Source organism: Dipodomys merriami, unplaced genomic scaffold, assembly GCF_024711535.1.
Source record: "Dipodomys merriami isolate MVZ:Mamm:240054 unplaced genomic scaffold, mDipMer1.0.p SCAF_1, whole genome shotgun sequence".
NCBI classification, from domain to species: Eukaryota; Metazoa; Chordata; class Mammalia; order Rodentia; family Heteromyidae; genus Dipodomys; species Dipodomys merriami.
In genome coordinates this window covers 48,885,446-48,911,148 of record NW_027202270.1, presented here as the reverse complement: position 1 = coordinate 48,911,148, position 25,703 = coordinate 48,885,446, and the positions used below count along the sequence as shown (strand labels likewise).

The 25,703-nt window shown below is 34.5% G+C and overlaps 1 protein-coding gene across 2 annotated transcripts in view; it reads right to left on the bottom strand.

Annotated features, from left to right (window-relative positions):
* Positions 1-25,703, bottom strand: part of Scn1a (sodium voltage-gated channel alpha subunit 1) — a 129,846-nt gene that overhangs the window by 65,843 nt on the left and 38,300 nt on the right. For both annotated transcript variants that reach the window (XM_070021632.1, XM_070021642.1), the window contains exons 3-7: positions 18,859-19,171; positions 8,033-8,150; positions 5,591-5,681; positions 2,512-2,640; positions 386-477 (exon numbers count right to left, since the gene is read on the bottom strand). In XM_070021632.1, coding sequence (XP_069877733.1) covers positions 386-477; positions 2,512-2,640; positions 5,591-5,681; positions 8,033-8,150; positions 18,859-19,122 — 694 coding nt within the window. In that variant the 5' untranslated portion in view covers positions 19,123-19,171. The remainder of the gene's footprint in view (positions 1-385; positions 478-2,511; positions 2,641-5,590; positions 5,682-8,032; positions 8,151-18,858; positions 19,172-25,703) is intronic.

Below are 25,703 nucleotides of genomic sequence, written 5' to 3'. Positions count from 1 at the left end.
ATTCAACAGGGAGTAAGTAGATCCTTAGTAAATCTGACATGAGAAGGGTGATAATATGGCTTAAGTAGTAGTGTCAGCAAGAAAGCCAGGGAAAAGCATGGGCCCCCGAGTTCAAGCTCAGTTCCCGAATATACACAAAGCAAATAAAAAAGAAGCACAACACCGACATGAAAAAGTAATAACTCTGGATATGACAGTGTCCCATGCAAGAAATTGTTAAACTCCAAAGCTGACAAAACTTGTATTTAGACAGCAAGAATCATTTTCTTTGAAAACACTACAATTCCTGATTTTCTATATTCTTTTGATTTCCTGTGACTTTCAGCAAAAATATTGAGGCTCAAAAAGCATCATGGGTCAGCCTTGCGTTTAACCAGGGTCTCACCTGGAATGACTGAAATCGTTTTCAGTGCTCGAAGAACTCTGAATGTTCTCAATGCTGAGACATTACCCAGGTCCACAAACTCTGTCACATATCTGCAATGGGGGATTCACACACAAACACAATGACAATATACAAGGAAACAGTTGTAGGTACAAGAAGCCTATGCCTTTCATCATTCGCTTCTTACCTGCAGTTACAGAAGTACTTTTCAAAGTCTCAAGACTGAATGTTAAAATCATGCCTAGGCATCAAATGCCTAGGCATGTGCTTACATAGTCTGTAAGCAAATCTCAGTTCTTCAGATATGAGCTGGATTCATATTACATTTTTGGCTCTTTTCAAAAGATCAACTTGGCAGGTTTAAATGATACATATTGTAATTGGCAAATTAGAAATTAGAACTGTCACTGTGACTTTATGGTTTAATGTTATTAACTAAATGCAAACATTTAAAAGTGTGTATTTTTATTGCCATCTGTGATGGCAATGTAGTCAGCATCATGTATAATTTAGAAACAAGTGAAGAGAAAGTTAGCTGTGTCTATGGTTTTGGTTTCAGTTGGAGATGGTTTCAGATGAAATTGCCCAACAGAAATTTAGACACAGTAAGGTATATTGCCTTATGTCTCATATATGAGTTAAAATTTCCTAGAGTAATTTTTAATGAAGCAAATTAAAAGAAACATTTTATGTGGCCCAATACTACTTCTACTATTATTGTTATTTATTCTCAAGAAACAGAAATCTCAATATAGCCTTAGCTACTCAGGAGGCTGAGATCTGAGGGTCGTAGTTCAAAGCTATCCTGGGTAGGAAAGTCTGTGTGACTCTTATCTCCAATTAACCACCAGAAAACTGGAAGTAGAGCTGTGGCTTAAAGTGGTAGAGTGGTAGCTTTGAGCTCAGGGATAGTACTCAGGCCTCGATTTCAAGCCTTATGACCAACAAAAATCTCTCTCTCTCTCTCTCTCTCTCTCTCTCTCTCTCTCTCTCTCTCTCTTTCTCTCTCTCTCTCTTTAAGTAGCTGCCATTTAACAAAACAGTTTATGACTACAGTATATCTTGATCAATGTCACGTTTTTCAACATTCTCACCCATCTTTCCTCCACTCACCCCTTCTCTCACTCTCCTTAATGAGAGATGGCTAGAGATTATGGTGAGGGATTGGCTTTTCCTAACAGAATATTCAAATTAGACTAGACTGACAGTTCTTGCAGCTCTATGTCTTCAAGAGCTGCCTTTCCTCTTCCCCACCACCTCTCACTTGCATGAAGCAAAGGATGCTCTGGAAGGAAGAATGGAGGCAAGTGTGCTGGACCACTGCCTTCCTATTCTGCTTTTTATCTATTCCTGAATGGCTTCCCATTATTGTTCAGATTCTTATTAGGGAATTTGACCACTAGGTGCTTGGGTGGGCGAAAGAAGGATGGGATTGCAGCAATTTGCAATTACTGAGTGTGTATGGAGAAGAGAGAAGACCATTTTGTCTGTGTTGAGGATAAACAAGAGATGAAGAAAATGAAGTAAAAGAGCAGAGAAAAAGTAAAGGGACCAGAGGGGAAATAGAAACAGAGAATATCTGTTTGGTTTGCTGATGAAATAATAATTTATTAAATTCATAATGTATTAAACATCTTTTTTCCTTGACAGCTTGATTTTGAAAGTTTTTGTCATGCTGGTAGATATGTATTTTCTATTACTCAACCAAACTAATGGAGCTTTGGAGATTACATAATTTAGTAAGGTCCGTGCAAATTCATCAAACTGGGAGAATTTTTGTGGTTTCCATTTTTAAAGTCACTCTTCACAGATACATAGTGAATATGATTATATTTTCAAATTAGTGAGTGCACAGGTATGTGTATATGTGGTGAAAGAATGACCTATGTGAAATTTGCTGACAGTTGTGTATTGTAGGTGAGAATTGTAGTCTCATCTCCTGAAAAGCCTTGCCCCAGTGAAATGCTCCTGAGATACCAACAGTGGTAAGTTAAAGTCTAGAGCTTAAATCTATAAACCATACCAATGTATTGTAATGTTAAAGCAAGCCTATTCTTTAAACACATCGGCAATAATAGAAAGCCAAACAATGTTGTCTTTTGAAATTTCAAAAAGAAGACACTTACGCAAATGTAATGACAGTGAAGTCAAGCCAATTCCAGGGATCTCGAAGGAAAGTAAAATCTTCTAAACAGAAGCCCCTTGCAATAATTTTTATAAGGGATTCAAAAGTATATATACCCGTGAAGGTGTACCTAGAAACAAGTACCCCCAAAAAGAATGGATAAAGAATCAGGTTTCTTTCAGAGTATATCAATTTCTTATCCCCTCTACCAGTGACTAGATGGATATGCAAATATAATAAGCTAAGCAGATACATTTTTATTTTCACAGAAACAAAACATAGCTCAAAATTAAAATTTGGCTCTCTCATATATGAAGAATTGTTTTTACAATGTTGTGTGGTCTTAGAACTATGCAACCCACAAGACTCAGTATAACTCCTGTGTGAAATGGCTTGGAAAGAACAGAAATTTAGCCAACCAATTCTGTAATCTTACATAAACATCCTATGATTTTTCCTTTAAGAGGCAAAAAGTTTTTCCATTTTAAGTATATTTTAAGTATAAGGAGACATTGATAAATCACTGTGTTATGTTTTTCCCTCTCTTTAAGATAAGCTAAGTTATTGAAAAAGTACTTCATTAAAATCAGAGTACATAATCATAGAGCTGTAAAAGATGGAGCTTTAATTTATATAAAATTGTATGGACATTCAGAAACTTTGCATGTTTCCAAAATCTGAATCTCTTATTCTGAAATTAGAGTTTGAAAGATGCACAAAATCACAAAATCTATAGTACTTGAAGACCTGTAGGATCTAACATATTAATTTTAATATGTTCAGAATAATTTTGTGTCCAATGTTTATTATTTCCAGAGTGTATCCATTTTTTATTGTCTCCAATCTGGATGCATCAGAGTAGAGGCCTCTGGAAACACTGCAAAAAACATTATCCATGAAATCACTGGGATTGTGTCTTAGTCGGTACCTCGAAGGCCACGATAAATACTCACAAATTGACCTCAGTACTAAAACTTCTCTCAAAAGAAAAGAAATGTACAACTCATCCAACGGGGAAGAAATAATTGTTTTGTCAAAGCTGATAGAATTCACAAACTTGACAATTTGCCTTGTGAAGGTTAAAATGTGTTTGTGACTCTAACTAAATATCACTATCCTACAATACTGTGAAATTTATGTAATCACTTAATCTCAATAAAAATTATTAAGACACAGTCCATTAATATCATCAGTAACACTTTCAGTTTCTGAAAATGCCATCCAACTCTTCTTTTCAGTTAATGTAGCCTTCAGTCTTTTAAAATATATTCTTATTATTTTTAGTTGTACCAAAGAGTTGCTATTCAACAAAGTAGTTTTTGAATACAATATATCTTGATCAATATCATCCCTTTCATCATTCTCTCTAAACTCCACCCTTTCCATCATTAAAAAAATTTATTTATTTTTTTTGGGTCTGGTCGTGGGGCCTGAACTCTGGGCCTGGGTGCTGTCCCTCAGCTCTTCAGCTCAAGGCTAGCACTCTACCACTTGAGCCACATCGCAACTTCTGGCTTTTTTATGTTTTTCTGCTTATGTGATGCTAAGGTATTGAACCCAGGGCCTCATGTATGCAAGGCAAGCGCTCTACCACTGAGCCACCTTCCCAGCCCCATTTTTAAAAAATTTGTAGGCTATGACTTGCATTTTATGACTGCATTCTCCTCTTCTTCCCTTGTGTACCACCCCACCTCCCTTGATTGAACTTCCCATGTCCAAGCGTTCATTTCCTAGTGTTTATTTTCTTGGATTGTGAGCCTTTCTAAGGAATTATATCTTTTCAGTTTTTGCCAATTCTATTATATGCAGTTAATACACTATGTATACTTGCAAAATACCCTGAAGTGTTTGCTTATATATTTATAAATTAATTCTAGATTCCATACTTGGGGGAAAACATGCATTCTTTGTCTCTTTGGGCCTGACTTACTTCACTTAACATGATTTTTTCCCAGGGCCTTCCATTTCTTTGCAAATGATGCATTATCATTCTTTTTAATGAATAAATAAAACTTCCATTGTGAATGTATACCATATTTCTTGATTCACTTATCTGTTGAGGGTCAGCTGGGGTGATGATTATTTTTTTGGGGGGGGGTCTGGTCGTGGGGCCTGAACTCTGGGCCTGGGCTCTGTCCCTCAGCTCTTCAGCTCAAGGCTAGCACTTCACCACTTGAGCCACAGCGGCACTTCCAGCTTTTTTCTTTTTGCTTATGTGGTGCTGAGGAATCGAACTCAGGGCCTCATGCATGCAAGACAAGCGCTCTACCACTGAGCCACCTTCCCAGCCCGTGATTATTTTTTGTCGCCTACGTGTATGTGTGTGTGTGTGTGTGTGTGTGTGTGTGTATGTGACTACTAGAGCTTTAACTTAAGGCCTGGGCATTGTCCTTTAACATTTTTGCTCAAGGCTGGAGCTCAATCACATGATCCATAACACCATTTCTCACTTTTTTTTGGTGGTTAATTGGAGAAAAGCGTCTCAAAAACTTTTCTACCTGAGTTGCTTTGAAGCATGCTCCTCAGATCTCAACCTTCCCAGTAGATAGAATTACAGTTATGAGCTACCTGGTACCTTGCTCAACCAACTTTTTGGATGATCACTTTTGAAACTGATGTGAGCCTGACACAAAGTGTAAGTACCTGATAGGAATGACAACTTGTGAGATGCCACCTTGATTTTTCATAGCATTTATAAATTGCTCTTTTTGATTCTTAACTCACTGAAGCAATCTGGAATGTAACTGGAACCAAATTCCATTATATATTGGCTCTGATCTGCACTGCTTAAATCATATTTTCTTTGGCCACTTTAGATCCTAAAGGAAAAGTGGTGAATGACCAGGAATGATGGATTTCTGTCCCAAGTAGGGACAATTGAAAGGTGATATTAGAGCTAATACCAGCAAACATGAGGGCCAGTATTGTCTTGTTGCTCCATTATTGTATCCCAAATGACTCTATGAAACATGTCCATCAAGCTGTTTTAATGATGTTATTAAGACACAGTTTCAAAATAATACACATATGTGCATATCACCCATATATACTTAAATATTTAAAATATAAATTGTACTTACTCTACATTCTTTGTCCAATCTGGAGGGTTACTCATTGTCATAAATACACAGTTTGTCAAAATAGTGCACATAATTAACATGCTGAATAATGTAGGGTATAGTTAAGGAACACACAAAAGAAAATGCAAATAAGATGGTATATAAAACTCACATTGAAACACCTGAACAGCTCCTTAGCCAGGAAAAGTAGTCTAATTGTTTTAGTTTTCATTTATTTCATCTGTAAAAAATCTGAGTAATAGTACCACTTTCATAGAGTGGGTGTTTTGATTAAATGAGATAGCACATGCAAAGATATTGTATGCAAAGGTATTGCTTTTTCAACTGTTACTAAACCAATATAGTTACCTCCCAGAGAACTATGGCGGGAAGACTATGTGTGTGTCACCTGGATCTATGAAGTTTTTGAGCAAAAAGTGTTAGCTTGAACAAATTCAGGTGACTAGTAAGTGGTTGAGGAAGAGCATATATCTGTAGTAATGAAATATCTTTAACACATTATCTAATATAATTGAATTCATGAAAATAATTTATAGACCAATACAACAGGCTGCTGTATGAGGTTTCAATGTTTTAACTGAATATAAACAACACAGCAGCATTATGAATAATTTTGAAGGTCAAGACTGAACATGATGTGACTATAATTAAAATTCAACTCATTATCTTCTCTGTCATTCTTATCTCTCTGTGTCTGCACATACATTTGTAATGAAGCTAACAAGTAAATATACTTCATCATGTTGGGGTGTAGATTAAGTGAGTATAAAATCATTTAGAACAATGATTTGATTTTGAGAAAATATACTTCTATGTGTTAGCTTGAAGACATGAAGACAGAATCATACTGCTGAAAGTGACTTTTAAAAACCAACTAGCTGTACCACTACATTTTAGAAATCGGACAAATAAGAGGTAAGCTCTTGGTAAATAAGATAACTTGGCTCAGATTTCTGGAAAACAAGTTTCTGCCTGCAGGTCTTGTAATATTCCTTCTACTAGAGTTTATGTCCCAAACAAAAATTTTCCATTCAGTGAACAAATAAATTTTATACCAAATGACCACATGGTGGCACTAGAGATGCAAACTAAGATTGGGAAACTTTAAGCAAAAATCCTGATCATATGATTCATATGTTTCAAATCTTTTAATTAAAAAACAAAGCAAAACAAAACAAACCTCTAAAACTAAGGGAACTCTTTTTTTTCGGGGAGGAGGATCGGTCGTGGGGCCAGAACTCTGGGCCTGGACACTATCCCTCAGCTCTTCAGCTCAAGGCAAGAGCTCTACTGCTTGAGCCACAGCACTTCCGGTTTTCTGGTGGTTAATTGGAGGTAAGAGTCTCACCGACTTTTCTGCCTGGGCTGGCTTTAAACCGTGATCCTCAGATCTCAGCCTCCAGAGTAGCTAGGATTACAGGCATGAGCCACCTATACCCGGCCCAAGGGAACTCTTGTAATTGGCTTAGGATAGGTTTTAGGATTTTTTTTTTTCTATTGAATATTAACCCAGCATTTTACATTGTAATGTTTAATTTCTTTTATTCTTGTTCATTTATTTACTTACTTTTTATTTAGTGCTAGAAATATAATTCTAGACTCTATGCTTGTTAGGTAAGTACTCTACTATTGGGCTTTTTTTTTTTAGCAAGTTCAGTGTTTTTGCATTTTAGAATATAAAAACAAGTAGTATGAGTTTTTAAAATTTGTAATAACTTTTCTATAGCTATTATTAGCCAAACCATAAATCACAGTTCTAGTGAAAAACATGAATTTATGAGTATAATTGGACAGGCTTTTTAAACAACAGGACTGCATTCTGGATTACCTCATTCTCTTTGGATATATAATTTCAATTTCTTTAAGTTCCAGAGTCTTTTCTAAGCAATCACATTTGCAAGGTAAAGTCAAAATTCAGTGACATACCTTTTAAATTCAGCCAATATTCTCATACTTATTCTACAAAAATCAACAGAAAAGTTAAAAAAAATAGTTCAATGCTGGCTGAAGTCTCCTAACATTCTTCTAGGGGAAAAAAAAAATCTTCCAAGAGTATTTTAAAATAACATTAAAATGCTTTACATCATAGTTATGGTTAATCTTGATTTTGAAAGTGTGTCTCTTTGATATTTTATCATTATTCACTGAAAATTCTACACATCTTTGTACAAAGATACTAAGGGTAATTATAGTAATAAATTTGTAAAAGCCAAGCATTTTTTCAGAAATATATACATGTGTAAAAACACACATAATATATGATACAGATTTTTTTAAGTCTTAATGATATCTTTGTGATCAACCAACTTTAAGAATAAGGTGTATATAACAAAAAAGGACAATGAGTGATGAAAACTACAGACTTTTCTCAATTTATACTTAACTACCAAATACATACGATTATATGGATATCGTTAATATTAATCACTTAAAAAGGATATGAATGTACCAAAATCTTAATAGCTATTTTCCTAAGAGGGTTGAAGGGAGTTAAAATGTACAGGGCAGAGGTGGCACTGAAGCGGAAGATGGCCTTCCCTTTATTCAATACTATAAAAGTCTGCAAGATAGGAACACAACACAGAAGCATAAAAGCATAAAGCATTTAAACTCTACTATTTACTTTGTTAGTGTTATAATGAATAATTCTGATGTTACACAAGAAACCAGGACAGGTAAACCATGGAGCAAATCCAGTGACACTACTTTCTTCTTAGCTGACACTTACCTGCAATTTTACTGTACTTTAGGCAGTTAGCCAGGACAGTCAATTTTCTTAATATTTTAAATGTCAAGTGAAATGAGCATCTTAAATGAGTGCCTATTTCATTTCTGTTTAAAAACATCTTAAGATACTCATTCCATTTATAATGATTTCATCTTTCCTAAGTTGAATCACTTGAATGTTATTCCTGTAGATCATGAACTCATTCAACATCACTGAGGTTATTTGTGAAATTATTCTTTTACCATCTGTGCTTATAAAATAAACATTATCACTTTATTGATAAGAGAAAATGAAAAACGATCACCATCAAACTCACTCTTGCATTAGATGGAAATAATCCAATAATTGAAGAGGCTGAGTTCCCTGGAGAGTATCTTTTGACCAGGAGTGCTAAATTCTGTATGGGATTTCTGAGTTAGCTGACACATTGACTTCTAATCCCAAATGGCAGTCTTCACTCATTTACTATCTTGACATAGAGGAGAAGCTCATGGATGTGAATGGAATTTTACTCCAAAAGCACACTTGGTTGATAGCAATCAGCAATGGGCAGATAAAAAATTAAGAAATCCTATAATATTGCATCAAGGATTTGGATTGTTCTTAAGACATTTACTCATACTCATAACCAGATGTTCCAGAAAACCTTTGCCTCTGTGAAACATAGTAAGGTAAAGTTTAAGGTTTTTTCCTTGTTGTTGTTTTTGGTGGGGCTGAGAATCTAAAACCCAGGCCTCATGTAAATGCCCAACTAGGAACTATAATCCCCCATCCAGCTTTTAAAATATGAATTCATCCATCTTGCAAAAGCCATGTGATTTAACCTTAAGTTATATACCTGCATAGAGCTCATTATGACTAGCAAGCTATCCATTTTTATTCAGACCTTTGTGCATGTTTTGTGTTTGAGGTAGGGCTGCTAGGTGAATGGCAGGAATGTAACTCTCAGTCATCCATTCCCACCTTTCCCTAATGTCTGGAATTATAGCTCTGCCACCGTGTGTGACATTTAATATATAGTTTCTTTTAAGCATATTTGCCAATTTATTCCTTACATTTTGTCTTCAGGTTGTTAATACATTTGTCATTTATTTTTCCCATCTGCTTTCAAAACTGTTAAGTAGAGTAATCTCAAGACATTTACTGACTAGTAGCTTGAAAATGGAACCTTCTAGTCTGTTAGAGGTATAGATAGATGACCCCTAAGTATGTGGGGAAAATGTCATCTTCTAACCAGTACTGTATGTAAGCCACTTCTGCCACAAGATATATAAAAGTATTGAGACAGTCTGTGTTTGGAAACTTGTAATGCAATTCAACAAATGGTTTGTCTGTTGAATCTAACAATAATGAAAAGATATAAGGTGTTTTTGTAATACAATTCAACAAATGGTTTGTCTGTTGAATCTAACAATAATAAAAAGACATAAGTTGTTGTTTTTGTTTTTTTCTTTACTTTTTGTGTGTCAGCTTCACTAGAGATCTGGGGAATTGATTTCTCTGTATTTTATAAAAACATACCTTTATAACAGTTAGAGAAGCACTGCTCACATTCTGACCTCCGAGCCTTTTTATCATCTCTGAGTGTGAATATGTGCCAAAAGTTTGTTTTCAGGGTGTGTGGCGGGGTAGAGATTCACCTGTGCTTACAAGGGGCACATCTGCCTATTGATGTAGCCCATTTGCCCCCCTCCCCCGGATTCATTTAGTGTCTCTGTCCCTAAACAACATCATGAAACCATAAGAAAAAGTGGAGAGACTCACTTGTGCAATTTAAATACCTTTTCTGTAGGGAATTCAAGCAGAAAGAGCAAAAAAATGAGCTAACTCAGAATTGATTATAGCCCACTTCTCCACCTTATTCTACTTATATCTCATTGTCCCCATAATACATGTGGGTAAACATGAAAATATTGGAAACTAGAATACAGAAAGAAAACTCTTCAACTAAGACTCTCTTCATTTCAAATAATATTGTATGTGAATTTTGAAGGGGATCTAGTGATGCACAGAGATAATAAGGAAAGAATTGCAACCTCTACAGAATACCTGCATTATAGATTGGAGGGCAAGAGTAAGCATCCCTGGTAATTAATTGTTTAATGATTTAAAAACCAACATTTGGAAAAGATAAGTAGATTTATCTTGTGTTAAGAGAGCAGAATCTTGAATAGAATGTCTTGTTCAACAAGATGATCAGCAAAAGCTGGCTGCATTGTCTGCTACCAGAGAGACTTTGCACTTTACAATTATGTGATTCAGTTACCTTGCTCGAGAAAGGGAACAAATGGACTTAGCTGACAAAAAGGTTGTAACTCTAACTCAATGAGTCAGATTTTGATACCTTATATTTTGTGCTGTTGAAAATGAAAATAATTTATGATTCTACAACAGCAGGACTGTGAGTCTGTTTTTGTCAGGTAGAAATTATTTTTCTAAAGAAATTATGAATAATATCCCAAATTATCAATGATTATATTGTATACATTAATGAAATTCTTTCTCTGTACCAAATTGCATAGTAAATAAGAAAATCATTGTAGCATTCTAGCAGAAATTATTATTTATGAAACTGCTTGTGACAACCTAGCCATCTTTTCCTATCTGGGCTTATTGATAAAATAAGATTTGTTTATAAGCATTATCAAGGATGAGCATCGAATAACCTATATTTTTCATACACACATATATACATCTATATTTATATATAGTATTTATTTAATCTAGATCCCATGTCACTGAAGATACAGAGCTGAAAAAATAAGCTCTAACTTTATACTTCATTTTAAACTTTGTCTGAAGATAACTTCATATTTATTTTGTAAACCTGTTCTAGAACTAAGTTTATATCTTAAAGACAGGAAGTATCCTAGGAGAGTGAGGTATGCTGTTGAATTAAAAATATTACATTTACTATTGTTTGTGTTTATTCTTGTCCTTCAAAGCTTAAAACAATAATTTCACCCAGTGGATTAGTTGTTTTTCAAAAAAAGTCTTTGAAAGTTAATCACTTTGAAATTTAAATGTACTTTCCTACAAGGTGGGAAAGTAAATATGTATTTTCCACAGATCCCAATATCTATGTTATTCCTGAGTATTAATGCTTGAACTTGAAACTTTATAAATGCTAAGCAAGTGTTGTGCTCCTGAGCTACATCTTAAATACTATGTAACTTTTAATGAGGTATAATTCTGAATTAATTAAAACTTTATTAGTATACATAAGATACTGCCACTTTTAAGATGGCATCAGTTCTATATGAGGTTAGTGTTTAAGCACACACTCAGTACAACTTCAGGTGTTAAGGGAAGAAATTTGGCTCTAGTTTCTGCATAGAGGTAGGCTCTAGATTTCTCATGTCTAAGCAACTGACTTGGGGAAAGATCATAGCAGGGAGGAGAGAGTCACACACAAGAAGAGACATTTCAGAGTTTTCAGTATGAAGTACAGCTGCGAAGGTCAAAAGATGCCTATTAATACACATCACTGGAGACATTCTGGATCAAAGTAGGGAATTTAATTCTAATTCTTTTTTCTCATTTATTTTCTTGCTCATTTGTTATATCCTGGATCTTTAGGTAAGGTTTTCCATCCTGTTTTGACTCACAGAGAGAATGGAAAGTTTTCAATCAGATTCTCTACTTGACTCTAAAGTGGTCATGTGATATTTAACACTGTTCTCTTCTGGTCTCACTCAGTTTTTCAATTTAGACTAGAGATAGCAAGTCCAGAGAACATTTCACCTGACTTGCTTATCTGTGATCCATGACATTTCAATATGCATCCTCCATGAAGTTTACAGTATTGTTTTTAAACCACAAATTAAAATGGGAGGGACAGTAAATACCTGCCCATCTTTTGCTGTGCAAGTCACTGATAAAAGACCTGACAATCTAAGAAAAACCCTAAATATGAATGATTATGTGTTTCTGTGTGTGTTATCTCATTATTCATAAATATTGTGAAAAATTCAAAATTTAAAGACTATTGTATTATTTTAGACACACAAGTGTTTGGGCTTAACTCTTCACATGTTTTATAGATTCCAGGATTTGTAAAATTGCCATCTCTGTCTTGAGCTAAGAGGAATAAGTAGGGAACTGGGCAGGAACTTCCCATGGAAGGAATTTTCTAGATTTTTATCACCCAGGGATTTGGATAACTTGAGCACAACCAAATCAGAAACAGCATCCACAAGCAAAGTTATAACACTAAGAGTTAAAATATTTTCAACCCTGTACCACAGGTACATTTCATAAATACGATGCACTATTATATTCTTAGTTAATTTTTCTTTGACTCAAGAGGACAAACTGGAGTTCAAATTTTATTACATATGTTCTGTGTAGGAACTGTGGACAAACATTCTCCATTAATTTCATCATTGCAGTGGGGAGGGCTATTGGAATACCAACATTAAGATTGTCTCAAACATAAGATGAAAAAGTATGTGTCTGTATTCTGAGTGATTTTTAAACTATCAAAAGAATATAAGATTTAAAATCTTCAAAATGTGGCTCTGTATATTTGATAGACATAGAGAAGAACATTTCTGTGTCTCAAAGCAGTGCGAGTTTTCACTTTGGAATTTGCAGGTTCAAGACCTTCTCCTCATACTTTGTATCTCAAAAATGACTATTATTTTCTCCTATCTGAAAATTGATCATTATTAGGTTCTCTATCCATTACTCTCCACTTACATGTCATCTTATATGGTGTTTCTTTTCCCAATAGATTTCTTTGTTGCTCCCTTTTGAGTCCTCATATACAAATTTAAATGTCAATTCATAACTGGAGCACAACATTCAAATTTTCTGAGCTGATTCTCTTTGGGAAAAAGTAGCTTAGTGCCTTGTCAGTCTCTGATGGGGAAAGAAAAAATTTAAATTATTTTAGAAGTTGATCCTAACCACCAAGTCTCTCAGATGTTAATTTTACAAAGATAGGGAATGCTTGATTGGTGAAGTGGACAGACCAGGATACTACCAGCCCATGAGGTGAGAATCTGGGCTTGCAAAGTAGTAGGAATAGACAGGCACAGGAGCAGCTTCCGGTTTAGTTTCATTCTATCACTGACTTGTACTGAGTAACTCTCAATCTAACACTACAACCTGAAAGGAACACATCAATAGGTTGTGGACCTTTACAGATCTGCCTTTAAACCCAGACTCTTATAAATAGCTTCAGGATTGCAGGCAATAGCTTGTCTTGAATAAAGTTAACGGCTATCTTGGAAACACATGTGGATTAAATGAGAAATGAAAATATTTGGATACATAGTATATTGGGCAATCAGTGACTGTTTTTGACTGCCTAGCATAACTTTTCTGCTCCAACAGACCCTATTCTCTTCATTTTAGAGAAAATCTTGCCCTCTTGTCTGATGATGTGCCTTAGATGGACGAGACTTTTTTCTTTTTTCTTTTTCTTTTCTTTTCTTTTTTTTTTTTTTTAGCATAGGTCAGCTCATGATTTTGATCTGGACTAAAAGATATATATCCTGAGTCATAGTCATTGATTCTGAAGAGACCTAATGATGATCAATTCTAGGTCTTTTGCTTGAATTAAAAACAAATATGAGCCCTTTTCTTGGGGTGACTAGGCTTTAGGAGGTTAGCTTCGTGCTACTGGTGGTTATTTCTGCCATTTTGTGAGTGAGCCAATCTACAAAGGAATCCAGCCTAGGTGAAGGCGAAGGCAAAACTAGAAAAAGACTGTCCAGGCGATGTCATTTTAAGTAGTGAAATTTTTAATATTAACACCAAAGTCAGTGCATGCAATGTTTTCCTTTTCTTTTCCCCCCCAAAATAGTTTCTGTTTTGATCACTTTTATTTAAAGAAACTTTTATTGACATGATTGGTATCCATAAACCTAAGCTGTCATTTCATCTCCCAACACGTTTCATGGCAGTGTTTCTGAGACAGAGATTGAGATGTGTTGAGACTGTAGGGCCAAGAAGAAATGATGAATGGGGAGGAAAAAGTCTTGGAAGGTAACTTCAATAACCTTGATGCAAGTGGCAGTTTGGTGACTGGTTTTCTAGAGGCGTGCTGATATGCAAAGAACTCTAAATCAGAAAAGGTCTTTGTGCCAACTCAGAGAATCATAAGCATTATCTGTTTTCAGACTATCCATTAAATGTATTTTATAAGGAGAACCTCCTCCATCTCAATTATAAAAATAAAATAAAAAAGAAACCCGAATTTAAGAACTAAAAAAATTCCTGTAGCAATAGCAGACCAGGTTTGAAGCTCTTCACACAAGATTTTTTATGCAGCTCCAAAATAGGGATTGCACATCTTTGTAGGACAACTGATAGAATAAATTTTTAAAAATTGTCCCAGAGACAACCAAGGGCAAAGTACAGTTTTAAATGAATTCATTTCCATATTCCATAATTAACAAACATCTATTTTCATTCCAGCTTTAAAATACCTCATTCTATTTCCAGTAATCTGCCACATTGTCAAGAGGACATTTCTTCCCATGGTACTAATGAGTCATCTGTAATTTTAAGAACATGCAAAGGGAGAGATTTTCTGTAACAAGAGTAGGTGAAAAATTTGAATGTATAGCCAACTGGTATAACATAACATGAAAAGAAACTGTGGGGAAAAAAAAGAAAAAAAAGAGGAAAGCCAAACAAGAGAAAGATGTGTTCACTAACAAAAAAGAGTCTTTTGTTAAAGTGATGAAGTAAATAACAAGAAAAAGAAAATTCAACTTGGAATCATGTTCTGAAGAACTACAAGCTTATCAGAATAAAGATGCTATGGATCATCCTGTGACTGTTCCTGATAGATCCTTTATTTTTCCTTTAGTTCTTACCATGAACTCCTGAACCTCTAAAGTATGTGTGGAATCCCTAAAGCTTTCATGTGCCAAAAAAACATTCACTAGAAGGTTGTTAAGATTCTTGCAATCATTGATATTACTGATGATGGTTTAAGCTAACAAGTTTGGCAGAATATTTGAATGTTACATAATTTACACATCTGAAACTCAGTTAGAGGATAAAAACATGTAGACATTTGTCATTAGAAAATAAACCATTATCAATGACATTCCTGTAAGTTCACTGACATTATCAAAGATCAAATAGGCTTTCACTGTATGGTATCATTTGAATTCAAATAAATTTCTTCCTTACAGGTGTACAGTTGTAATTTAGCATAAAATGTCCTGAGAAGAATACATTCTACAGCCATTTTTCGTCATTCAGTCCTATTGGTTGAATGATTATCTCTCTTCCAAACTCATACTGAAATTTAATTGCCATTATTACAGTAAGATGTGAGATTTTCATGTGGTAATTAACCTGTCAAGGCTCTACCTTCATTGGTGGGTCCCAAACCATTATTACAATCCAGTCCAAAAGCTTCTTATTGTCTTACTGCTTTGCAATGATGCAAAAAGAGGGTCTTGTCTAGGATATAACACCTCCTTTTTGGACTCTCCATCCTCTAGAACTGCAGGCCAATGAATTTCTGTTCATTATAAATTTCCCAGTTTCAAATATTTTGTTATAACCACACAAAGGAACTAACCCAGCCAGCCTGCTTTATTTATCTATCTATAGTTAAGCAATTAGATGCTTGAATAATGATAAGAATGACACTTCACAGTGAGATTGTTCCAAGTGTATTGCATGTCTCACAAACTGACTTGTTAAACTGAAATCCATTTGCACAACTTCTTAAAGATAATAAATGCATATTTTAAAAATATTTTTAAAGAAACAAATGACAAATCAGCTAGGCATTGTAGTTTAACTTTTGTGAAGCCGCTTGTCTAAATGATGTCCTCCTCTCAACTCATTTAAAAAACAAACCCTCTAATATTAGATATGAGAAATTACAACCTAAGAAGCATTTTATAGACCCTATAACTGCGGCAAGGGTAGGTTGTGTGTGTGTGTGTGTGTGTGTGTGTGTGTGTGTGTGCGCGCGTGTGTGTGATGTTCATTTCATTGTTTTAAACTAGATACTCAAGTATCTAGAATAAAATTACTCATGAAATATCAAAAGAAATATTATTACTTTAACTTTAACCAGGGAAAATTTGTAGGAATTCATGAATTCTTCAATGCTGAAACAATCTAATTATGAAAGGATATTTAAGATTAGAAGAACAGTATATAACAACTAATATAAACTTTCAAGACATGAAATTATTAAATAGGGAGATACCAAACATCTAGCCTAATCTTATTTCATGCATTTCATGCCTTCATAGTTTTTAAGAATTTTGGTCCTATAGAAAATTTCATTTGCACTGCTGTTAAATGATTTCACATGTGCAGATTTGCTTGATGTCAGCTCAATGTGAAAGCAAAGGATGTGACTTACCTTGGGGAAAGCTTCCTGATAACAGTATTTCTCTTATCAGGTTGCTCTACTTGCACATTGTATTTTGTCCCAAAATGTCAGAATGGTTTTCCTTCCTCACACAATGTGCATTTGAAGATAAGGATGGAGGATATTAGAAGCAAGTTTAGATGAGAGCCCAACAAAGTTCATCTGGCTGCCAAGTGATTCCATCAGAGTTGGTTTTGTAAAAAATACTCAAGAACTTCAAGTACTTTTAAAAAGTGGGGAAATTTTGTTTTCCATGTGACTTTCTGTCATTTGTTATATACAACAAATTATAATCCAAATCATGGACTATATAAGGAAGGAACTTCCTCTTAAGAGAATATTTTTTGTCAGTCTGAAAGCTATTTAAATTAAAAGATGGATAGGATGGTCTGGTTCCTCAGAAGAATGACTGTCCTTGACATGCATTAGTTTGGTCTCTCTTGACACATTTATTTATAGTCTTATAAATAAGGACTCAGCACAGAAGCTTGTATGCTAGATTTTATCCCTATCTGTTGGAGGGCTAGACTCTTAGTGACTCCAGTGATTTTTAGCAGGTGATTTTTCCATTGAAAGGAGGCAAAGGGGCAAAGGGCAGAGAAAGGCCTGCTGGAGGCAGACACTGAATACACTTGAAATGTCTAGAAATAAAGTAAATATAGTCTCTGGTATGAATACATTTTATGTATAATACATCCTCAGAGTTTTTACCTCTATAACAAAATAATTTAAGTGAACTGAAATCTTTTAATAATTGATATATAAGCATTTTCACATTCCTTATAAAAACAAAACCTACATAGGTTACTTAGCTTGAGCTTTTACTTTTCAGATATCATATTAAAGCAATGTCCAGAGAACTGATTCAATGATAAAGGGCATTTTTTCTTCATAATATATGAGAAATTTATGACAGTTATGTGACAGATGATCTCTTAACAAGTAAGATCTGATAATGAAATATTAAAAATCAAAGTAAACTTAATTAAAGAAAATAAAGAGAATAGAAATTATTCTTTATTCCTTTACTATGAATTGGCCAAATGAGTTTTTTAAAAAGCAAAGTGTGTTGCACTTAAACTGTCTATATCTTGGAAAGTAAAATCAAAGAAGTGATCTGTGTGAGGTTTTCACATCTTAAATTATATAAATCAATGTGAAGTTATTCAAAATTTTTTTTACTTAATTTCACATAGTAAAATTGTTAGGATTTTGCATGAGCTAGGTTTGTGCAGGATAGGGTTGCACTTTTAGTCCTTGCATGCATGCAAAGACATACATTAGATTAGCAATAAGAATCCTTAACATTTTAGGGGAAATGTTAAGAGCCATGTCTATTAAAAACATTTGTTTACTAATATTCCAGCAAGAACTCACATTTTATTGGATCTGGTGAGAAAGATAATAAGTTATTGTGAATTAACTGAAGTAATACATTTAAATCAACATTGATGCAATAATAGTTTTTGATTTTATATTTCTCCATGCTCCCACTTTGGAAATTCTATTGATAATAAAAGCTCAAGTGCTTAACAGAAGAAATAGTCATCTTAAGCATGACACAGAAAATGCATGCATTCAAGTATCATTTATAGGTCTTGCAGAATAGTACTTTTTGTTGATACTACCAATGTCAATGTATTTCTATCAGAGGTTTGAATAATTTGCAGATGGTAGTTTATATCATTAGATTCATATGGAAAAAAGTTTCTTCAGGAAGTGAAATGATATATTATTTATAGCACGATAAAGAAATTAGAAACTTATAGTATCGAAGTTTTGTCCCATAAAAATTAGTACTAATAATGTTCAAGTCTGAATAATACATGATTGCTTCACAACATCGAGGTCCAAACATTTACATCAAACTGTGTAGTAAATGTAATCTGTAGGGCCAAGCTTTTAATTTGTTAGGTTAGCTGCCTACAACTTGCATATATTTTTAGGTCTCTATCATGATACATTTGGGGCAGCTCCATCTGTTATAATAAAACCAACTCACTTCTCATGTATATTCATAGAACACCCACAAATGTATCACATTTCTTAAACAGAAGGATACTTAAGACTTTGTGCTAATTCAGCCCATGATTTGGTTTTAACAGTTCAATGTATGCAGTCGGCAAGTAGCAGCACTATAAGCCTGATTAAAACAAAACAAATAAAAAAACAACCACTCACTTTCTTATTGATATAGAATGGGTCCAGGTCCTCCAGGGGCTCTGACACCATCTCTGGAGGAATGTCGCCATAAATAAATGGAAGGTTCTTTCCAGCTTCCAAGTCACTATTTGGCTTTGGGCCATTTTCGTCATCATCTTTTTTATCTGGTTTGGGATTCTTAGCCTTTTCTTCTGCAATGCGTCTTTCAATAGCCGCAAGAGATTCTCTGGTGAAGAAGTTGAAGCTGTCAGGTCCTGGTGGTACAAGCACTGTTTGCTCCATCTTGTCATCCTGCACATTTTAATTACCATCTACTCTTCATATGATGTTCCTGAAAAAGAATACAGATGAGTGTGTGAAAGAGAAAATTAAGAGATGGTAGGGTCTACAAATACTTGTCAGCAAAAATGAACTGGAGGATTTAACTTTTTATTATCTCTTCCAATTGAAATGGACATTCTAAATGCACGTTCCTGACTAATGTGTTTTCTACATTGAATTTTGTTAGACTTTCTGTGTGTGTTGACTCTTGGTCTTTAGTGATGGAGGAGCTGTGCTATGTGTTTAAGAAGCACCTAGTCAAGGTACATTAGGCTAATTGCTACCCAGTCTCTGAGACTCTCTCTGAGACCCACTCAGATGATGTGACGTGTTCATTAAGATGCAGGATAGCTCAATTAAGTCAACAAGAATTGAATGGAAATGAATGTCTGTGAGAGGACATGAAATCCAACCTTGACAATCTCACAATTGAGTTCTGCCCGCACTGGTCAGAAGAGTTTGCTGCAGCTAACCTTAAGGACCAAAAAGCCACACCTGTCTTAATTGGACCTTCAGCTAGTCTGTGTATGATCTGAGATGAATAGAATTATATGACTTATTTACCTTATTATCCATGGTGGGGTTGGGCTATCATAACACATAGAGAAAGTAACAGTCCAAGTTTGGATAAATGACATTTATGCAATTATGAATGAGAGTAATCCGAAAATAAAAGTTGTCTAAAAGTAAGTTACTAAATTGGGGAAGGAGTAACAGAAGATAGTTGTTGATTCAGGAGAGAGCAGGATTCTGTGGTTACGAAAGAAAAATAACTCAAAAGAAGATACTGCCACATACTCAGTAGGAACTGATGTGTTTTCTTCACTAAAGAAATAATGATGTTCTTGCTGATTCTATAGACTAACAGTGCTACACATATTAGAGGATCTGAGGCAAAACTCTTAGCTCCATATAGCAGAGTCATAACTGATTTGCTGCCAGAGGCTAATCCCAGACACAGCGTTTTAAGGTATATTTAATATGGGCTCAAATTTCACAGCTATTCCTATGCCAAAACTTTCCAGAGCCTGAGCTCTGCTTAAGCACAAGTTTTATTTGGATATCACATTAACTCATTAAGATTATCATAGCTTTGGCTTACAATAAAATTGCAAACATACTTATTTGTGAAGTGTCCTACAGGGACCTCAGATTTAACTAAAGGAGGCTCCCATTGAGGTGAGGTTTATGCTTATATTTTTCAGTAGATGACCAGGAAAAGGGGGAGAATCTAAGTCTAAATTTGTACCTTCCTTCTGTTAGCTTATGAGTGGAAGAACAGGCTGCCTGGAAAGCTACAGAAAAAAATATTTTATATAAAATCTCAAGTTTCCCAATTAGGCATCAAGAAAAGATTGTCATTTATTTACTAAAAGTTAAAGTTAACAAGTAGACACACGTATGTAGTAACAAAAATATAATGTTAAGCCTCTATCCCACCTCATTATTTATTCTAAGAGAAAAAATTCTTTGTTTCCTAGATATTTTGCTAGCTAGGTAACCCATCTATACTAGAACAAGAGTATGTATTTTCATATGTATTCCATATTAAACACATATACAAATAATAACATATACATACAAACTGTTATAGATCCTGTATTTGACACTTAAGTATTTGAGAATTTATTCCATTTCAGTTTTTATGGACTATATAGTTTTTCATTTTTCATTTTATGTATAACCTCAAATAAACACAATCTCAATATAGAAAATAAGGGAAAACACACATATATGCACATGGACACATATTAACAGAACACAAAAGAGAGCCTAAAAACAGATCCACAAAACTATACCCAACTGATCTATTACAAAGAAGCGACACAGTACAGAACAATAAAAAGAGAAGACTTTTCAATAAGTATTGCCAGTACAACATCCACATGCAAAAGTAAACACCAATTTATTCACAGATATACCATGCACAAAAATGGACTCAAAATGGACCATAGATCCAAATGTAAAATGCAAAACTATAAAAATTTCCAAAAGGGGACACAAGAAAAATCCTAGTTGTCTTTTTGAATTTCTGGGACTTTTTATTTGTGGCATCAAAGACTGGATCCATAAAAAGAGACTTGATAAGCTGACTTTTAAATTTCTTCTCTGTTAAAGACAATGTCCAGAGGATGGGGTGAGGAGATATACTGGGAAGCATCTCTACAAAAGATTGATTTAATAAAGGACTTCTTCAAATGAATGTTTTTTAAAGCCAACAATAAGTAAATGAATAAAAAGTGACCAAAGATAGATGTATATTAAAAACAAGTATACACCAAATGCATGCAAACATATGTAAATATTACCTACATTGGATTCTACTAGTGAAATAAAAATTAAACGAGAGTCCTGCATGCCTAGTAGAATTAACAAAGTTCAGTGCCCAGTGCTGGTAGCTCAACCTGTGAGCCTACCTATTCTTGAGGCCAAGATTTGAGGATTGGATTTCAAAACCAGACTAAGGGGAATGTCTGTGAGACTCTTATTTCTACTTAATTACAAAAAACAAAAAAAAAAAACAAAAAAAACCCTGAAAATGGAGCTGTTGCTCAAGTAGAGCAGTAGCCTTGAGCAAACAAACAAACAACAAAAACACAGGAAAAGCACCCAGGCCCAAAATTTCAGCCCATACTGGCACAAAAAAAAGATGAATGACCAAAGTTCACAACACTGACAATATTAAATGCTGGCAAGGTTATAGAGTAACAGGAGTTTTCATTTATTACTTATTGGCGAAGTGGAAGATAATTTGGCAATTTCTTACAAACCTGAACAGATTCTTAGCATATGATCCAGAAGTTACACAATTTTATATTTAACCCAAAGAAGTTAAAAATGTATGTCCATAAAAATCTTACATTAAGATGTGTAGAATCTTACACATGTGTGTATGTTTACATCATAGTTTCTAAAACTTGGATGCAACAAAGGCATCCTTCTTGAAGGTAAATAAACTGGGATACATCCAGGCAATGAGTTTTTTTTAGCACTGTATGTAAGTTACAAAACCATGTAAAGACAGAAAAGCTTTAAATGGCTATTACTCAGTGCAAAAAGCCACCCGGAGAGGACATAGTATATGATTCCAAGCTTACGGTATTTTGGAAAAGATAATGATAGAGATAGAAGATAGATAGGATGCTGGTTTTGAGGAATTACAAGACTGGAGGGCTATATGGACAAAGCATAGGGATTTTGAGGACAATGAAAATACTATGTGGAATACTACAATGGAAGGCACACGTCATATATAACTATCCAACCCCACAGCATATACTGTTCTAAGAGTGAACCTGAACATAACTAGACTTTTGGTCATTATGCTGTGTAATTTCATCCTTGAAATAAACGTACCATTCTGGTGTCAGATGTTGATGTTAGAGGAGCCTATCTACTTGTAGGGGCACTGGGTTGTATTATAGGAACTCTGTGCTCTTTGGCTCAAGATTGCTATGTATCTAAAAATAAACTCTATGTAAAAGAGGAAATGCAATGGGAGAACATTCTTAATGTAAATGTTAATTTTTTTCAAGTAAACAACCCAAAAGTAAGTAAATAAAAGTAAATAAAAAGATATATTCTTAATTAGGATTGCAAATGCTTAAATATACCAGATTTCCTTAAATTAGTAAAGGTAGCCTCCTAAATGGTTATGAACCTTTAGAATTAGATAAATTTATTTTACACTTGTATTGAAGAATATTCAAATAAAATCACAAAAATCCTTACATTTTGATTCAATTTTTTCCTAATGCAAGAGCTTTTCATTAAATATATTTTAAATATTTAATTTTTTACAAATTTTTATATATATGTTAGATTTGTTATAAGGTGATAATGTAGTTTGTACTATTTCTTGGTATATTTTGTTTTCATTTTCTTCTAATATAGATTTTTCTTAATGACTTTCTAAAAACACTGAGAGGAAACTTAATCTTTGGTTTAAAAAAATCAGTGGAGGTTAGTATGTCACATGAAATTCACCTTATATTGTATCTTGGACTATATTTGTCTCTCTATATTTTTGTTGTATTTGATTTTTATGAGTCAAGAGATGACATTGGAGTCTATTTTAATGGGTTTCTGCTTATTGTTATAGCTTCCATTCTTTCCAGTCTATTAATTTCCTTGCTACATAATTTTTAATTTTATTTTATTGTAAATAAATTTATTGTGATGTACAGAGGAGTTAGTTACGTAAGTAAGGCAATGAGTACAGAAGGAGGAGGAGGTGGACGAGGGGAAGAAGGGATGAGGGAGGAAGAATAACAACAATGACAAGGAGCAGCTCACGTAAAAACTATCACCTGTAATCCTAGCTACTCAGGAGGCTGAGACCTGAGGATTCCAATTCAAAGCTAACCTGGGCAGAAAAATCCCCATAGGACTCTTATATCCAATTAACTACTCAAAAGTCAGAAGTGGAGCTGTGGCTCAAAGTGGTAGAGTGCAAATCTTGAGCTAAAAAGCGTAGGGATGATGTCTAGGACTTGAGTCAAGCCTAACAACCGACAAAACAAAACAAAAACTAATAACCTGTTCTCTAATGATGTTGACTACAAATTGTTAAATATCATTAAGTATTAATATTTCCAGCAAAGTAGTAATAAAAGTTCTAAATTATAGCATAAATATATAAATACTGAAATATATAAATACTGAAATAGATATTTATACTAGAAACACAACTGCATTTTAACATAAAAATTTGAAGCAGTATTTTATGAAATTAGAGATGTAAAAGCAACCTCGAAAAATCTTTCTTTCAGCAATTTGTTTTTTCCCTTCCCCTCCCCAAATTATACCAACATCAAATACAGTGGAAACAGGGGTTATACCATGGGGGAGGGACATACAAAGCAACAAAAAAAATCACGTGGTACCTTATAAATACATTAGAAACAATAGTAAGAAAGAAAAAAACCACTTGTGTCCTTATCGTGTGGTTCATTTCGCTTAACATCATCTTATCTGACCTTTTCTGCTTGACTCAGACATATACTAGATATTGCAAATAAGGAAAACCATGGGACCTATGTTTCTTTGGGCCTGGCTTACTTCACTTAATATAATTTTTCCAAGTCTTTCCATTTCCTAACAAATGGGGCAATGTCATTTTTTCTGATGGAGGCATAGAATTCCATTGAGTATATATACCACATTTTCTTAATCCATTCATCTACTGAGGGGCATCTGGGTTGATTCCCTATCTTAGCTATGGTGAATAAACATAGTTGTGCTGGTAGCTTTAGTATGGTCTTGTTTGTGATTATTCAGGTAAATGCCCAAATATGGGTCATAGGAGAGCTCTATGTGGAGTCTTCTAAGGAACCTCCATACTACTTTCCAAAGTGGTTGAACAACTTTACACTCCCACCAATAATGAAGTAAGGTTCCCTTCTGGCCACATCCCCTCCAGCATCTATTGTTTATTAGAGTTATTGATTCTAGCCATTCTAACTGGGGCAAGGTGGTATCTCAATGTTGTTTTGATTTGCATTTCTTTTATGGCTAGGGAGGTTGCGCATTTCTTCATGTGTCTATTGGCCATCCTCCTTTCCTCTTCAGAGAAGTTTCTCTTTAAGTCTTTAGCCCACTTATTTATTGGGCAGTTGTTTCTTTGAAGATTTGTTGTTGGGGAATTTAATTTTTTGAGTTCCAGGTATATTTTAGATATGAGACCCTTGTCCGTTGTATGGCCAGTGAAAATCTTCTCCCAAACCTTGGGCTTTCTATTGATCTTGCTAGCTATGTCCTTTGGCATGCAGAAGCTCTGAAACTTCATGCAATCCCATTTGTCCAACCTTTCTTTGATTCGTTGTGTTACTGGGTCTCTCAAGAAAATTTTGGCCTGTGCCAAGGAGACCTAAGGTTTCTCCTATTCTGTCCTGTAATGTTTTCAGGGTGTCTGCTTTGACTGCAAGGTCTTTGATCCATTTGGAGTTGATACTGGTACAGGGTGATATATAAGGATCTAGCTTTAGTTTTCTACAAGTGATTGACCAATTTTGCCATCACCATTTACTGAAGAGGCTGTCTTTCTTCCATTCTATTTTTTTAGCTCCTTATGGAAGATTAGGTGGCTATAGGTCTGTGGGTTCATTTCTGGGTTTTCAATTCTATTCCATTGGTCCTGAGGTCTCTTCTTGTGCCATTACCAAGCTGTTTTGATTACTATGGCTTTGTAGTAGAGTTTGAAATTTGGTACTCATATCCCTCTAGCACTGTTCTTTCTGTTAAAGATTGTTTTTGCTATTCAGGGTCTTTTATTGTTCCACATGAATTTTTGGATTGTCTCTTCTATTTCCTTGAAGAATGAGGTTGGAATATTGACAGGTATCTCATTGAATTTGTAGATAGCCTTGGGAAGTATTGCCATTTTCATGATGTTGAGCCTTCCAATCCAGGAACATGGGAGGTTTTTCTAGTTCCTAAATTCTGCTCTGATTTCCTTTTTCAAGTTTGTAAAGTTTTCATCACTTATTGGTTAAGGTAATTCCTAGGTATTTTTTTTTTTGTGGGGCTATTAAGAATGGAGT